Below are 15,040 nucleotides of genomic sequence, written 5' to 3' on the forward strand. Positions count from 1 at the left end.
TAGCATCAATCTAAAGTATTGTGGATGTGCAATGCTCAGGAGCTAATAGAGCTCATTATTTTGAATGCAGATGCAAAACAAGAATTACAGTACAAAAGGAACATAAAATGAACGCTATAGTTAATTTTAATGACTGTGTATAAAATCATAGCTGCAAGAGAAGTCAGCAGAGATGACAGCAGTTTAGAGAGAGTTCACTGGCCTCCTGATTATAATCAAATATCACGAGAGTAACAATGACTTAAGCTGGTCACGTATCAGTGTGAAATACATTCTGTATTAGTCTGAGCCGTTTATATCATTCATTCATTCAGGTTGAAAGCACAGGCTATTTAATTTTGGAACAAGATGAGAAAATAGGCAGAGAGATACAAGAGTTCAGTGATCAGCTACACTAGGATTTAGATGAGTTATGATGCTGATAATGGTTTTGGTTGGTAAAGAGTCAAGCTTGTGCTTAGATTGAGGACTGTTAGCTACAAGGCATAAGTTGTAGTCTATATTTCCATTTGATGTAACTAGTCTCTTCTATTTTGCACTTCCTGCTACACCAAATAAATGGCGTTTAGTGTACTGAAGTGTGCTGTCGCTAGCTAGTTAACTTTAGCATTACTTTGAGATATCCAGCTGTTTTAGTGCTCCTGAAGTCAATTAGGTTTCCACTGCAGTGTAAAGAAAACTCACTGTGAACCAATATCCAGTTGATTTAAGGAATTAAATGTCTTTACTATCATAGAAAAAGGTATGTCAAGATTATTGATATGACACTAGACCTTTTGTCAGTGGTGCTGTGACTATTTAACTCATTATTACTCAAGTGACCTCCTCAATGGTCAGAACATTGTCAAGCAGCCCAACATGTAGCAACAAGTCACATATCTCCTCAGCGAAGATTTCCTTTCCTACTTTCCTAAACCCTGGAGTCAGAAGCGAAGCATTATATATCTGCATAGAGAACTGAAGTAAAACGATAATAAGTGATGGATTAATCTCTCAAACATTTCTTAGATATCTGTTGTCGAGCCATCCAGATGTGCTGACACACAGACTCTCACCCCTCCCATTCGATTCAAATCTTATCCGATGCTATGCGTACGCGCGCGACAGGAGCAGATTTGACAGTATTTCACCGCGCTGCGCGAGAGCCCACCGAGAGCAACAAGAAGAACACGCAAACGAGGGTCAACGGGAACCGACAACGCACCACAGAGGTAAAATACCACATTCACGTCCACCTTTCATTCAGTCGGAACCAGCGCGGCAGACGGAATCATGCGCGAGAGGTACAGTTGAGTCTATTTGTCAATTCAGAAAGTGATGGCCGAACGCCGCGAGCGTTCAATGAATCAAACCGTTAACGATTTTATTAAAATGTCGAAGCCGGAGGACGCCGCTATAGTGATCTCGCTAAATTTTGTACGTAGAGCATTAATGCTGCCTACAACACGGCTGTTTTTGGTTTGAAAGACACGAGAACACAGCTGGTGTGTTACTGAGTCAGAGACATCCGTGTCAATATAATCTCCTCAAATCTATTGGTTTAAATATTAGTAATGACATTATTCACTCTAACATCTCTTTATTGCTCTGCAAAGCGACTGTCTCGTTTTCACACGTAGACAGCCGTCGCGCGACATTATAACAGGTAGTTATTTCATGTTTACAGGAGACGTGTGTGTGTGTGCCATAAACTGAAGTCCGATGCAGAAAGGTAATGTTTCGGGGCAAGGGGCGATTTAATTACATTAACGGCGAGAAAGGTGATAACGGATGATTGTGAGCGCAACGAATGCGCAGCTGTGAACGCGCAACAGTCAGCGAGTTCATACATCTCTCAAAGCCCCCTGACAGCGACCGTCTGTGGATTTTGTCAGATCGGTTTGTATCGATTCTGAGCGCTAATGGGCTTCACCGTCTGCATAAGGGTCAATGGCGTGTCGCTCATTATTTTGTCTGGATCTATTGTTATGCAAAAAGCAATTCATAAAAAGGCCCTGGATGCATTTTGTATGATTAGCCTAATGTTTTCACTTTATGAATTAAAATGCATTTGGATATGTGATTCTGTGAGGTTTACGGTAAAATGTCTGATGATGCTGATGGTAACTCTCTCTCTCTCTCTCTCTCTCTCTCTCTCTCTCTCTATATATGTATATATAGGAATAAGGGATGAATTATATATATACCGTATATAAAAAACAATAAGTAGTAAAAACATAATGTTTCGTTATTATTTCTTTAAAAAATGTGAAATTTTGTTTTAAAATGTAACTGAAATATTTGGAAAACTTTTGTCAGTTTGTCAAATCAATTTGCATGTTGTCATGTGACAGAAAAGAACAATTCAAGGTATTCAAGGTTTAAATATTTTAGTACTTTTTCTTGTTTGTTACACCACTTTTTGCATGAAACCAACATAAACACAAAGATCACAAGATCTTGTTTTTATTTTTTTATTTTTTTTTAGAAGATTCTTCTTTTCATCACCTCAGATATCCTTTTTTCAATGACCCTTAATGCTGTTGTGCAACAGACAAAATAGCCCCCTGTTGTTGTTAACCTTCTTTTGGTTTGTGCTGTGGTTTCTTTTGTTCGCTTCAACGCTCAGCACAATCAAAATAGAGGAAGTGAATTTGCTATGAACGCTATAGTTCATAGAGCTTTAAAATGAAAGAAGAAGTCATCTCTTTGGGAATCAGTACCGTTAGCTGCCGTTCTCTTTTTCAGAGCTGACTTGACACAAAGGAGGAGACGAGTGCTGTGAAAATTGTGTCCCTTGCACAGTCATGGCCTCGAAGCTCAATCCAAATGTCCTTTATGTCCGGGAGCCCCGGGAGTCCCTGACCTCTCCGGACCCTCAAGCCGAGGCGGGTGATGAATCATCGGATAGTGACGGGGAGCCTGAGGAGACCTCGCACAAACTCATCCGAAAAGTGTCCACTTCTGGTCAGATTCGAGCCAAGGTAGGATTTCACGAAAAAAATACAACATTTTATGTGATGTTGTTCACTTTCTTTAAGCACTCCAATCATGTTTAGTACATATTTATTTATTTATTTTCTGTAAGAAAAGTTGCTGAAGTCACACTTTGATACCCCAAAAGATGAACACACAAGACACATTGTATAGTCGTAGCTGCAGTGCATATTGATCCGGGACAGTCACTGATGGCTCAGGATCAGTCAATACTTGGCATGCTATGACTAGTACAGTGTATGCACAATATCAATGTCAGTTTGGACTAATGTTTATTCCTGAAAGGGCAAAAGGATATGAGACAGTCATTAATAAGCTTATTATGCTACTCAAGACAGCATGTAGTCTACAGAGTGGATGCACATGTTTTTTGTTAATCAAAAGTCCAAATGCTGTTGATTAATTGAGCTCATTTTTTTTAAGCTGAATGATTGTTTTTCCTGACAAAGAGGGGAATTTGGTGTACAGGTCAGTCTGTTCATGAACATACTGAGGGCTACCCTGATTCTTGACCCCTCACACGTCCCTGTTTATTGTGTCAGCTTTGTGTTGTATTTTGATAAGATGAGAACAGAAGAATTGTTAGAATTGTTCAATTACCTATATAAATTAGTATATCCATAGCTATCCATGTGGGAAGATTTTGGAAGCTTGTTTCTACCATGGGATAAAAAAATAAAGAAGGTAATTGTGACTTTTCCTTTACAATATATCTCACATTTTAGAATTTAGAATCACGAGATTTAAACAGAATTCTGAATTCTTTATATTCTGAAGTATATATCTCATAATTTTTCTTGTTTCCACCACAGGATAAAAATAAAAAAAGTTCCTTTTATCTTGCAATTGTGAAAAGTCAGAATTGCGAGATATAAACTCAGAATTGCAAGAAAAAAAATCTGAATTGTGCAAATGAACTTTTCTGTTTTTATCCAGTGACAAGGCCCTTTCGCACTGCAGGAACTTTTTCATAGTACCCGAACTAATTGTGGAACTACCCACTTTTTGGCGTGTTCGCACCACGGGAACTAGGAATTGTTTTAGTTCCTGTAACTCCGTTTGGAGAAACTAAATTAGCTCCTACTTCAGAGTAGGGTCTAAAACAGTTCCATAGGAACTATCGCAACGTAAGTGTACGCTGATTGGCTAAACACGTACGAAAACACCTTCACCCACCATGATTTAAAACGCCGTGTAAACACATACTGTGTAAACATTTCATGTCCATTATTGTGAAACCCGCGAGACACAACAAAAACCCAGCTCCGATCACAGCGTCCTCCATCCTCCCGTAGTTAACGTCGTTTTTCTTTGTTTTTCGTTGTTGAACGCCATGCACAAATGACATCACTGTCGACCGGCTTACGTCACTTCCTAGTACCCACTGTCGGTGCGAATGCAACCCTTTAAATGGTACTGGGAAATAGTTCGCGCAAAATCGTCCCAGTACTTTAGTACTGTACTTTTAGTTCTGGAACTGAAGCAGTGCGAAAGGGGCTATAGAAAGCTTCTACACAAGAATGAGTCTTGAAGAGAGACCCTGCAGGCAAAAAGTGTAGCAGAATTTAGTGCCTCAGCTGTGCTTCCCACCTCAACAATTCATTATTCATGTATCAGATGACCGTTCTCCTTTGACCCATGTGAGATCCTGAGTGTTAAAAGTGACTGCAACAGTGAGGCCACCTGTTGTATAGCCTAAGCGTTGAGTGTCATTATAACAGAACAATGTAAGCTTATGGATCTCCCTTTCTTCTACAGTTAGGCTTAGCAGTCACTTAGTAACTAGCTATTTGTTCTCTGACACTGTTTGGCCTTGGCCCATTGAACAACTTTTTTACATTTAACACTTTAATGCTGCTCACAGAGTGCAAAGGTTTATTGCACTGCCATCATAACAAATCATATCAGCTTTGTTGGATCATTTCTAGAAGTTTCCTTTAAAACAGATCTCAGATCAGACCTTGAACGCCATGCTTGAGTGTTTCACCTTTGCCTCCTCCCTGTTAAACAGCTGAAAACTGACCTCAAAACTTAGTGAAACTTAGTGAAAGCAGATCTCAAATAAGCAATGGCATTGTGTACACGAACATTTAGATCATAGTTGTAATAAGATGAACCTGATCCCAGATCAGCACATCATGTCAGTCATATTTATCTTAACAGTGCGGTTGATGAAATTAGCAGAATATTAGTCAGTATCAGCAAGCCAATGAAGCCGAACTATTTAAATCAGGCAATTACAGAGATGTCAATTAAGTTAACATTTTTCATTTAGTCAATTAATGTCTAAGACTTTAAGTTCTTTGATAATTTTATTATTACAACCTGGAACATTTGAAAATATTTTGATGTACACTACTATTCAAATGTTTGGGATCGGTAATGTAACCAGTTGTGCTGATTAATAATTTTTTGGAAACCTTGATTCTTTTTCAGGATTTTTGAGAAAGGAAAAAAAAAAATGAAATATAAAAATGGTTGTGTAATTTTCAGACTTAAAAGCAATGCTTTAATATCACAAACAGCACTTGAGAGAAATCTATGGAAAATGTTATCTTTGATTTTCATTTTTCTGCATACACATAAAACTTGACAGGAAATAAGGGTGTTTTTACAAACACTGGACCTAAAGTTTTACATTATCTGGACCTAAGGATTTGTAAGCAGCATGTAATGGTCTGAATCATTGTACAGTGTCACAAGCTAGCCTTGTGTTGCCAGATTTCTGCGGCATGAACTATGATCCACAATGCAGCTTAATCTGACCAAAACAATAGAAAGAGACCGTCTGATCAACCACAGTTGGTTTTTGATTTATGTGCCATTTAGGGGTATATTTACACGCAATAGATTATACTACAATAATTAAGTATCCTCTGTGATGCATGTGTTGTAACCGCACTACTCAAAAATGCACCTTTGTGTACTTGCATCCTGAGGTCATGTTAAGCCAGTCAATCAGACAGGAAATAGTGATTTTAGTCAGCGCTTACTATTTTTGTGTGCAGCATCAGGCAGTCAATAAACGGTCAGCGGACTGTCCGTTGGAGGGTCATCAGATGTTGAGGGCGGCTAATTGATATTCAGTACAGTATGTGCCTGATGAAAATGAATTGTGTGTTTGTGTGTGTGCTTATATTGGTGTCAGCAAACACTGCATGCTTCTTCCTCTTGCTCATTAGTGATTTCCCCTTCATTAGCATACTTGTTAAACCCTGCTAAGCATTTTGAAGTGTGACATGTCATTTCAGCCTGACTGAGTTCATTTGTTACCTGTTGTTGCTGTGTACACGCTGACATTTAAATATGTAGAATCACAGTTAACAATGTGTGGTGAGTTTTGTAAATGTCTTAGACAGTTACCCCGTGTGAGTGTTTTGATGATCACCTTTAAATAGAAAAGTAAGCATTGATTGAAATTTATTTTATGAACTATATAAACATGTATTTTAATGTACTACAGTATGTTTGACACGCTGGATGTTAAAAATATATAAGATGATGTTTAGGCTAAAATCAGTATTTTTTTATTTAGCTAGGGCACATTAAATTAATCAAAAGCTAAGTAAACGCATTTACCTTTTTAAATAATCTCTGTAATCAAATGTAATCTCTTTCTTTTGAAATTTCTGTTCATCAAAGAATCCAGAAAATACGAAGACCTGTTTTCAACACTGATAACAATAAGAAATATTTCTTGAGCTCCAAATCGACATATTAGAATCATTACTGAAGGATCATGTGACTGAAAATTACAAATCTTTTTTAAAATTACATTTTACAATATAACTGCTTTTACTCTATTTTTGATCAAATAATCACAGCCTTGGTGATTTCTTTCAAAAAAATTACTGAATCTTACAGACCCCTCTTAAGATATCGCTGGAATCACTTCCAGAATTTTTTAACGTTTTTTTTTTTTCCAGCTGATGAACGATGAAAACACTGACAGCCAATCAGAATCCATCCTACTATAATGTGCTCGAGAATTTAAAGCGGCAGACGCACGTGCGCTTAGAATAAACAGACGATATCGTTCGCTGGTGTGGACGCTAATATCGCTATCTTTATAGTTATCTTTATCCTTATCGTGCTTGGTGTGAACGGGGCTTTAGTGTATAGGAGGAGACTTGAGAAATAAGTGTGTGCAGGGCTCAAAAAACAACATTTTGCGAATTCTGCTCGATTGTGCTGATGTAAGTGTGTCACCAAGGTTACATTACCTAGCCTGGGTAACATTGATGATTTGTATAGGGCAAAAAAAATAAAATAATTCTTGTTGTTGAATTTGTGTAGAGAGAAAAATGAGACCGAATGAGTAAACAGAGGAGGACGTATGCAGGGGTCTTATATATGTGTTTGTGAAGTAGGAAAAAGAAGAGAGTAACAGTGATGCGTGTACGTATATCCTGTAACAGGTTTCCTCTGAGCCGTCTCGTTTATCAGTGCACACTGTCAGTACTCTCCGTGTGTTAGATGGCCCTGTTCTCCTTCTTCCTCTCCAAGGGGTAAAGAATTACATAAGACTCTATCTCTCTCTCTGCCCTTATTGTAAGTGCCCTCATTCATTTTGTGTGCAGAAACTGGAGGCAGGCAAGGAGGAAAAGTATGTGTGTTAGCTGAGAGACAGTGTGTGTCCATTCAGTCCATTTGCTGTGAGGCAGAATGACACAAGACAAATTTTAAGGGGAATTTAAGTTTAAGGGGAGAATCGGGGCAGAATTCCTTGAAAACTATTTAACCATTTCTGGTAGCGGACCAAACAAGGCTGAGACCCCACCAGACCAATGTCTGGCATTATTAGTCATTGGCCAAGCAAAACAACCTTCTAGTAAAAAAAAAAAATAGAAAGCATAGTTAAGAGTTAAAAAAGAGAAGTGAAGTGTGCACTCACTGCGAAGGAGGGTGTGACCCTGAGGAAATGTATAAATATAACTTGTTTTTTTTAAAGGTTGATGTTGTTTATGGCGATGTCATTTGCCATAGTAATCTCCATATCTGTTTTTACACTGTGTCTTTATTGGCAAAGTGTCAATTTACAGTATAGTTGATATTGTATTTTTAATTGTTCATCCTCATTTCCTCTATTTATATTTGGATTTGGATTAGATTTACGTTTGGCAGTGTCTAATACTTATTTGTGTTAATCTTTTAAAACACTAGTAATTAAATAACACTGTTAATTGTAAACTTCAGCATTTCAAAATGTTATTTTTTGATGCACAACTGATTTTAATGTTAAGTCGTTAAATTCTAATTTATAGACAAAATAGTACAGAATTTTAATATTAGTGCACCCCTAGTCACATCAGTATGTTCTTACAGTTTTTAGTGGTTCTGCATTAGAAAACTTTGCCCAAGAACACTGTAGCAATTCGAGGCAGTTGTTCTCTGTCTTTTAAGAAGACTAGAAAATGCAGACCATGTGGATGTTGATGTTGAAGGGCACTGTGAATGTTTTGAACATTCATGTGGATGATACTGAAGACCAACTGTATTCGGTGGGAGGAAAAGGTCAAGGGTTACGGTGTGTGAGTGCAAAACCCCTGTAGAATTACATGAGGTAGTCTCATGTCTAGGAATGACCCGGTGTTATTTCCCTTTGTTGTGTTTCCCAGAAGGTGACCTTATGTGGTGACCCACAGTCAGTTTAGAGAGTAACTCACAGTCAGTTTAGTCTCAGCCCATCACTAATGGCTGTTTAATGGTTTGGGTAACATGAGATTTCATAGTTAATTTTGGACGGCCAAGGTTGCCTGTTTTCTGGTATCACCTGCTAAACTACGTCAAATATGTCCAAGACTGAAATAATACAGCTGTGACTGAATTCTCAGACCGCTGAACTTTCAAGAAACTTTCTAACCATCGTCTTTGCTCCACTTATTTTGTCTAAACTGGGTTTTTAGCTTTAAGATATATAGACAGGATGTCATAATCTCATTAGAACAATTACAGAACCTTGTTTTCTAATTAACATCACATTATGTTTATGGGCTGTCCGATAAGTTGATTGTCTTTAATAAGTTAAAAGTAATTAGAAGCAAAGACAGCCTGTATGTCTGTCTCTCATCTCATTCACTAAACCCCTTTTGTATTGTTCTGTCCCAGTGGATTCTGTGGGTCTCTATAGAGAAAGACAGTCTTAAATACATTATTGCAAAGGACAAAGAGAGAGCAGGATGCAGGCAGACAGAGGGAACTAGAATAACAGAGTAACAGAAGGGAGACTTTAATGCATATAAATATTTTTTCATGAACTCATTTTTAAATCTGCCCCCAAAAATCTGTCATTTATTTACTCATGCTCATGTTGTTGAAATCTGCATGCTATTTTTTGGCTTGTTCCTCACATAAAACTGTCAGAAGCTTCAGAAGTCTTAGAGTAAATCATATGGACTGTGTTGTTTCCCCAGCCACTGTGAACTGGCAAAGCTGTGTAACAGTCCTTTACAAATGTGTTCAGCAGAAATAATAACAGCATATGGATTTGGAATGCCATGAGAATGAGTACATAATGAGTATAAATTAACTGAGTGAACAAATTTTCATTTTTGGATGAACTGAACCCTAATTCCCAAGCCCTTGAAGCTTCTGATCATTTATCATTTGTTTTACTGTTTGGGTTCACCTTGCAGTACCTGTCTCATCTCTCTTTCTTATTCTTGCTTGTTTTTCTTTCTTTTCTCATCCCTTTGTTTTTCTCTCCCTCTCTCTTTCTAGGTTAAACTTGAAAACCTAATTAGAAAAGCATCGTCCATCATTGCCTTGACAGTCCATTAAGGCAATGGAGCGGCGAGAGGGAGAAGAGAAGGGAGAGAGAGATAGTGAGACAGTGAGAGAGAGAGAAAAGAGAGGCTGACAGAGGCCTGAAGGATCTCTGGTTTGTCCAGAAGGTTCAGAGGGGACAGAAAGACTGCAGAGCATTTAAATAACAGGAATAGCTGTCAGAACGTGTCTGTGTGTGAGAGAGAGGGCGAGATGTTTGTGTATGTGTGAAACAGAGGAGCTGTATACTAATATAAAGCTTTATAACTAAAAAAAACAAGAGCACCAGGAATAAGAGATTAAAATCGTAAGGAATTTAATGATTGCAGTCTGATTTCTTAACGGTTCTATTAAAGATTATTTTAGTACTTTTGAGAGAAAAAAAGAATTCCGATAAAATGCAACTGCGTTGCTAAATGATGACATAATTATTGTGAAATGTTTACATAACCTTTTTATTCCTTTTCATGTCTAAAATTTATTTTTCAAAGAATAATTGCAGTCCCAAAATTGTACACCGTTATATATTAAATAATGGTACTTAAACCAAAATGTAATGTTTCATTCATTCATTCTCCCAAGAGTGCTTAATTTTGGGAATCTGATGGGTTTTTTACGCTGCATGTTTTTGATTCACTAAAAGAACAGTTCTTTGTTCAGTTGACATTTATTTGTTCATGAACTAGTTGGACTATACTGCTCACTCTATGTGTTTTTGATTCAGCCGGCTCACAAGAGTCATTCTCTCTGGAAATCTGACTACACTGGTCACGGTGTATGTTATTGATTCACTGAAAAGAACCAGCTCATATGAGTCATTTGATTCATTTGTGAATCATTATACAATGGTCACATTAGCTGTGTCTCATTTCGAGGGCTGCAACTTCCAGAGGTTTTTCTTTCTTTCTCTTTCTTACCAGCATTCTCTTATAGTAAGCGTAAGCAAAGTAGCATAGGTTAAGACACACAACATGCTTTATTCCCTAGCATTTTTTTTTCTCATCTTCCTTTCATGTTGTTTTCATTCTGCTGGGCCCATAAGTGATCCACACACGTACACATCCTCTGGAGAAAGGTCTGCCATAATGAGCTCTGTCTTTCTCACATTATGAGGGCACATGTATGAGAGAGACAGGTGGCAGAGAGAGCAGAGGACAAGTGAACGAGAGGCACAGATGCAGCAGGTACCTTTTAGTTCTGTTCCAATCATCACAGCTGCCCAGGGGTTCACAGCACATGCTGTTTACTGAGCTTCTGTGTTACACACTAACCAGGTACGATAAACTGACAAGTGATGAATCAAATATCTCCAGTCTACCTCTTTGTGATTTGTCAGTTGTTTGGTTTCGATTTCTGTCGTGTCTCACCCAGAGTGAAATTCTCACTGGTTCAAACACACGTAGCTGTATATAAAATGTGAAGTATGTTTTGACTGACTGTCAGTTTGTCACTTTATCTAGCCTTTATTTTTTGCTTTAAACTTCACTGGACACAAGTAAAATTAATTAGCCCAGTCATAAAGTTTAATGTGTGTCTGTGAAAAAGAGGAAGAATGAGCTGCTGGGTTGTTAGTTTGATTGATAGTAGAGTGTTTATGTCAGTTTCCATCTCTCTTCTTTGCTAATGAAGACAGATGACACATGTCATAACACAGCATCAGTCATGATGAGCACACGGACACAAGCGTAGCAGCAATAGCATCTACAGTCAGGACAAAATGGAAGCCATCAGGCCTTGTTGACGCCCACTCACGTTATCTCATCTATTCTTTTCATCGTTTCAATGAAGAAAACCGAAGCAGGAAGGAAGTCTACTTCTGTGTTTCCTCTTTTGACACTCTTTGCCTTTCAGGGCATGTTTTTGCCGCTAAAAATAGCAGCGCTACACACTCCACAAAACAGGAAGCGTCCAGGGGTTTACTTCAGTCAGGGCAGTGAAGCTCAACTTAGTGTAGATAGAGTTTAGTCAGATGTTTTTTGTTTGTTTGTTTGTTTGTTTGTTTTTTAGTTTTTTTTGGTGATCAGTCACCTTTTTTAACAACATTGAATGCATTTTTACTTTTCTTTCTTTCTTTCTCCCCTTAGATCCATTGATCACAGATGGTTTTCCCAGTATGAGTAATGCTCTTGCAGGGAGACTGGTCCTAGGTCAGATATGACTGTAGCTCAATCATTATTGCCAAATGTTATTAATATGTTTACAGCATTGGTTCTACACAGTATACATTAGAGGTGCACAGTTTACTTGCTGTATTCAACAGTAGTATTACAGTGCCCATACCTAAAAAAAAAAAAAACCAGCAGCGCCATAGTATTTACAATTTATTTAGTATTCAGTAATTAGTTGTAATAGTATATAACAGCATATACTGTAGTACAAACAGTAGTATGGTGATTCTTGGTAATACATTTTCGCATGCAGTATATGAGAGTGTGATAGTACAGAATTAAACAATGCAGGAATTCAAAAATTAACTCCTTTTAATTGTATTGGTGTATTGTTGACAACATTAAAAAAAACACACACAGCCAAGTTAATTTACAGACAACTTTACTGTAAACAAAGTATACCTTTCATTTTCTGTGAAAATTGAATTGCAGTGTGTGAAAGTGAAGAAATTAAAAGATACGTTCAGAACTATATTATTTTTGTATAAAAACGAAATAAAAATGGTGATCCACACAATTATAGAGGTTCACAAAAGGTATAAAGCTGACATGATAATATGATACTTTTGCTGATATAGTACCACACTAGTATAGATAAACAGTTTCAGATTGTCCTGTTCTTGTAAACATCTGGTTATATATATTTTTTTTTAAAAAGACATCAGAGATCAAAGATCTGCACTGTTGCTCTGAAAAATAGGCACAGAGGGTCTGAAACGGTGATGACCTTAAACTAGGCGTCAGAACTGTTGGTTTTGTGGGCATGGGCAGTGACAGAGTAATATGCCTCTGATGGTGACAATCTACACATTCATGCAGGTCAAAAGCTGAGAGAGAGAGAGGGCACAACAGGGAAGAATGAGTCATTCTTTTTTTACACCGTCACTCTTGTCCACTTAAGGAGTTTTAGAGGAGAGAGGGACAGACCTCTTCTCTAATCAAAGGCCATTGTTCTGTGCCCGGCTCTTATCAAATCTGTAGCAGTCCACTATAAAAGCTCTCAGCTGCGATCACATGCATCAGCACTGCACCAAACAACACTGCAGTGTAAACAGAGGAAAAACACAAGCCTTGCTCACGCACACATGAACCTGTGTGAAAGCCTAAATTCACACTGAACGCACACATTTGAGCACAGATGCATGCAAGCTTGATGTGTGATCCGGAGGATCTGGATTCAGAAAAAGCACATCAGTTTCTTGATTGATGTTTAGAGTAGTCTGGTTGAACACATGCAGCAATGCCAACTGGTTTAGCAATGTTAGCTCACCCATTACTACAGCAGTGACATGTTGTTAAAATAGAGCTCTTTGGGTTGTGAGTTGGAGATCAGTGTTTCTATATCTGGGCCATTGTCATCAGTACATCAAGGAAGTGGTTTTTGGTTTCATTTGTAAAGAAGTTTCATATTGTTCTTCTTTCTCGTTTTCTCTCTCTTCCAGTAAGCATTACTAGCAGGTCAGTCATTTTTATGCTGGTGCAGGTCTATTTGTGGCTGTGGTCAGGTCTGCAGGAAGATGGTTGTAGTGTGCTTGTTATTTCCTGTGACGTTCCAACAGAATCAAGTCCAAAAGTGATCATACTGAGAGATGCATAGAAAGATAGAAAGAAAGATTTGGCTAGATGAGAGAACAGACTGAAAGCAAGCGGGGTGCCATGACATTGCGGTCAGATTTCCCAGAATGCCACTGTTGACGGGAGGTGTGAAGTAGCAGAGGGTTTGCTCATCATGTCTAATGCATAGAGTGAATGCGATTAAATGACATGCTTAAAACTTAACGCAGATGTTTGGTAATAGGCACACATTAAGCTCAAGTGCCTTACTTTAGCGTTTGTCCTACTTTACCTGTATTCACCTTGAAGGTGAAACTGATGCTCTCTTCCAGGTCATGGTTACAGCATGAACTAGAAGAAATGATGGAAAAGGAAAGACGAGGAAGAAATGAGAAAAAGACGATAAATGTGACCGAAATAAATGTGACCTATAAATGTGACCAAAAAATAGAACATGCGGTGACCCAGATTTTAAAGGTGACATATCATGAAAATCTGACTTGTTCCGCGTTTAAATGCTATAATCGGGTTCCTGGTTCATCTACCAACCCAGAAAATGTGAAAAAGAACAACTATTCATTTTAATTTTTATTTTTCTCTGCAAGCTTGTGAAAAAACGAGCCGCTCAGATTTTGCTTCTCCGTGTCGTACTGTAGAAAGGGCATGTTATTATAATATTACCACCCCTTAATCTGCACGTTTCCACACTGTAAAAAGTTTGCTGTAAATTTTACGGTAACTTACTGGCAGCTGGATGCCAGTAAGTTACTGTAAAAACGGTTACAGTATTATTACTGTAAATGCATTTACAGTATAATAATGGCTTTACTGTATTTTCAATTACAGTATTATTACCGTATTTTCATTTATAGTATTATTACCATATTTTCATTTATAGTATTAGTACTGTATTTTCAGTGCTGTAGTGTTTTTCATGTAATTTAAAAAACATTTACCTGTAAAAAACAATCAAATTGTGGTACAGCACTGTAATCCATGATTTTTACCACCCCAACCCCATAAAAATCACAATAGCTCATGAGCATTAGTTCTGATAATATTATTTTTAATTGTTGAACATTTTCTTTTTAAAAGTACAAATTACAAGTCTTGATCTCTAGGATGAACTAGCTGAAAAAAGGGCTTCACCACAGTCCCCTGGGCACTTTGTATCATGGCAAAACATACACATACTGAAAAGCAAAAACAAGTAGGGCCTAAGTACACTAACAGTCAAAAGTTTTTGAACGGTTAGATCTTTGATGTTTTTAAAGAATTCTCTTCTGCTCACCAAACCTGCATTTATTTGATCCAAAATACAGCAAAAGCAGTAATAGTGTGAAATATTTTTACTATTTAAAATAACAGCTTTCTATTTTGAATATATTAAAGGTAATTTATTCCTGTGATCAAAACAAAATTTTCAGCATCATTACTCCATTCTTCAGTGTCACATGATCCTTCAGAAATTATTCTAATGTGCTGATAAACATTTATTATTATTATCATCATAAATATTTAAAACAGTTGAGTTTCTTTGATGAATAGAAAGATCTAAAGATCAACATTTATCTGAA

At 37.5% G+C, this 15,040-nt stretch overlaps 1 protein-coding gene across 2 annotated transcripts in view; it reads left to right on the forward strand.

Moving 5' to 3' along the window:
- Window positions 1–1,062: 1,062 nt before the first annotated feature.
- The window catches only part of LOC306885838 (diacylglycerol kinase delta), a 74,005-nt gene continuing 60,027 nt past the window's right edge, over window positions 1,063–15,040 (forward strand). Inside the window, exons 1-2 of one of the 2 annotated variants that reach the window (XM_079442617.1) lie at window positions 1,063–1,211; window positions 2,728–2,963. In XM_079442617.1, the coding sequence (XP_079298743.1) occupies window positions 2,787–2,963 (177 nt within the window). In that variant the 5' untranslated portion in view covers window positions 1,063–1,211; window positions 2,728–2,786. Of the gene's footprint in view, window positions 1,212–1,244; window positions 1,284–2,727; window positions 2,964–15,040 lie in introns of those variants that run through there. The other variant, XM_079442618.1, reaches the window with a different exon arrangement.

The sequence above is a fragment of the Barbus barbus genome (assembly GCF_936440315.1).
Source record: "Barbus barbus genome assembly, chromosome: 2".
NCBI classification, from domain to species: domain Eukaryota; kingdom Metazoa; phylum Chordata; class Actinopteri; order Cypriniformes; family Cyprinidae; genus Barbus; species Barbus barbus.